A 2,677-nucleotide genomic window follows, 5' to 3' on the forward strand; every position below is an offset into this window, starting at 1 on the left:
AAAAGAAACATTAAAACACAATGAATCATTTCAAAAGCAGCAAAGCTTGTCAGCAGTGTTTTGAAAAGAAACATTAAAACACGATAAATCATATCAAAAGCAGCAAAGCTTGTCAGCAGTGTTTTGAAAAAGAAACATTAAAACACGATAAATCATATCAAAAGCAGCAAAGCTTGTCAGCAGTGTTTTGAAAAAGAAACATTAAAACACAATAAATCATATCAAAAGCAGCAAAGCTTGTCAGCAGTGTTTTGAAAAAGAAACATTAAAACACAATAAATCACTTCAAAAGTAGCAAAGCTTGTCAGCAGTGTTTTGAAAAAGAAACATTAAAGCACAATCAGTCATTTCAAAAGTAGCAAAGCTTGTCAGCAGTGTTTTGGAAAAGAAACATTAAAACACAATAAATCATTTCAAAATTAGCAATGCTTGTCAGCAGTGTTTTAGAAAAGCAAAAAGTAGACATACAATGTGTACCATTTACACAACTCTAAGAACTCTGCAACATAAAGATCTTACAAATTTACATCATATATAAATATTAAAATATCTAATCATCATTGGTATCAAGGCTTATAATTTAAACATATTACACATCATTAAACAACAAGGCTTATAATGCATCAACAAGCGGTACAGAAAAACTATTTATACTGATTCACTCTGTGTTATCCATCAACAAGTGGTACAGTCAAATTATTTATACTGATTCACTCTGTGTTATCCATTATATAATTATATACAAGAACCAGTACAGTGTACTTTGTTAAGTGTATTTATAGAATAATTATATACAAGAACCAGTACAGTGTACTTTGTTAAGTGTATTTATAGAATAATTATATACAAGAACCAGTACAGTGTACTTTGTTAAGTGTATTTATAGAATAATTATATACAAGAACCAGTACATAGTGCACTTTGTTAAGTGTATTTATAGAATAATTATATACAAGAACCAGTACATAGTGCACTTTGTTAATTATATTTATAAAATAATTATATACAAGAACCAGTACGGTGTACTTTGTTAAGTATATTTATAGAATAATTATATACAAGAACCAGTACAGTGTAGTTTGTTAAGTATATTTATAAAATAATTATATACAAGAACCAGTACAGTGTACTTTGTTAAGTATATTCATAGAATAATTATATACAAGAACCAGTACAGTGTACTTTGTTAAGTATATTTATAAAATAATTATATACAAGAACCAATACAGTGTACTTTGTTAAGTATCATTTATAAAATAATTATATACAAGAACCAATACAGTGTACTTTGTTAAGTATATTTATAAAATAATTATATACAACCAGTACATAGTGCACTTTGTTAATTACATTTATAAAATAATTATATACAAGAACCAGTACAGTGTACTTTGTTAAGTATATTTATAGAATAATTATATACAAGAACCAGTACAGTGTACTTTGTTAAGTATATTTATAGAATAATTATATACAAGAACCAGTACAGTGTACTTTGTTAAGTATATTTATAGAATAATTATATACAAGAACTAGTAAAGTGTACTTTGTTAATTATAGAGCTCCCACAGAGTATAAATACTTAAAATTCAAGTACTAAAACTAATTATATACAAATATTAATAACTGTTACTTATTTTGAACTACTGGTATAATAGATATTATTAATCTATTACTGTAAACTTACGTAGTCCTAAAGACTTGTGCTGCTGCTGAAGTTCCTGAAGTTCATTTTTTACAAAATTCTTCATATCACCTAAACTCATCCCATGTCTTTTCTGTTAAAAATAGAGAAAAGTTAAATATTGCTATTTTAGTAACAAAATGAAGGAATAGAATATTTATATTGTTAAATAAAACCAAACAATAAAAATCTGTCTATTAATAACTAAACAACAGAAGAACATTTATATTGTTAAATAAAACCCAACAATAAAAATCTGTCTATTAATAACTAAACAACAGAAGAACATTTATATTGTTAAATAAAACCAAACAATAAAAATCTGTCTATTAATAACTAAACAACAGAAGAACATTTATATTGTTAAATAAAACCAAACAATAAAAATCTGTCTATTAATAACTAAACAACAGAAGAACATTTATATTGTTAAATAAAACCAAACAATAAAAATCTGTCTATTAATAACTACACAATAGAAAAACATTTATATTGTTAAATAAAACCAAACAATAGAAAAACATTTATATTGTTAAATAAAACCAAACAATAAAAATCTGTCTATTAATAACTACACAATAGAACACTAACTTATACATAAAGAAAGCAACATGGAATTTTAGTATTAAATAAACCAAATACTACAATATTCTTAATAATGAATCTAATATTAAATATAATTTATTAATAGATATCTTATTATTATTATTTTTTTTAATGAATAGTCTATTATTATTATGTTTTTAGAAAAGTTACAAGCTGGGTTAAAAAATTCAATGCATCAGTTCTTGTAAAAAACAGACTACAGTAAAGTTAATATGTTCATGATTATTTAATGTGTTGAGATGAACAAGTACCTACATTGTATCGTGTCTGAATTTGGTTTGCTGTTTCCTTCAAATGTGCAAATACGTGAGACATATGTCTGTTTCGTATTTCCCTGTGAACCTAGAAATAGATCAAAACATGGTTGTTAAATAACTTTGTGGAACT

General features: G+C 24.9%; 1 protein-coding gene across 1 annotated transcript in view; it reads right to left on the reverse strand.

The window, feature by feature from the left end:
* Nucleotides 1–1,687: 1,687 nt before the first annotated feature.
* Nucleotides 1,688–2,677, reverse strand: part of LOC106475381 (vacuolar protein sorting-associated protein 33B-like) — a gene marked incomplete at its 3' end in the record, with an annotated part of 20,713 nt that continues 19,723 nt past the window's right edge. Inside the window, exons 7-8 of the mRNA XM_013936063.2 lie at nt 2,546–2,632; nt 1,688–1,778 (exon numbers count right to left, since the gene is read on the reverse strand). Coding sequence (XP_013791517.1) covers nt 1,688–1,778; nt 2,546–2,632 — 178 coding nt within the window. The remainder of the gene's footprint in view (nt 1,779–2,545; nt 2,633–2,677) is intronic.

Source organism: Limulus polyphemus, unplaced genomic scaffold (genome assembly GCF_000517525.1).
Source record: "Limulus polyphemus unplaced genomic scaffold, Limulus_polyphemus-2.1.2 Scaffold8491, whole genome shotgun sequence".
NCBI lineage: Eukaryota > Metazoa > Arthropoda > Merostomata > Xiphosura > Limulidae > Limulus > Limulus polyphemus.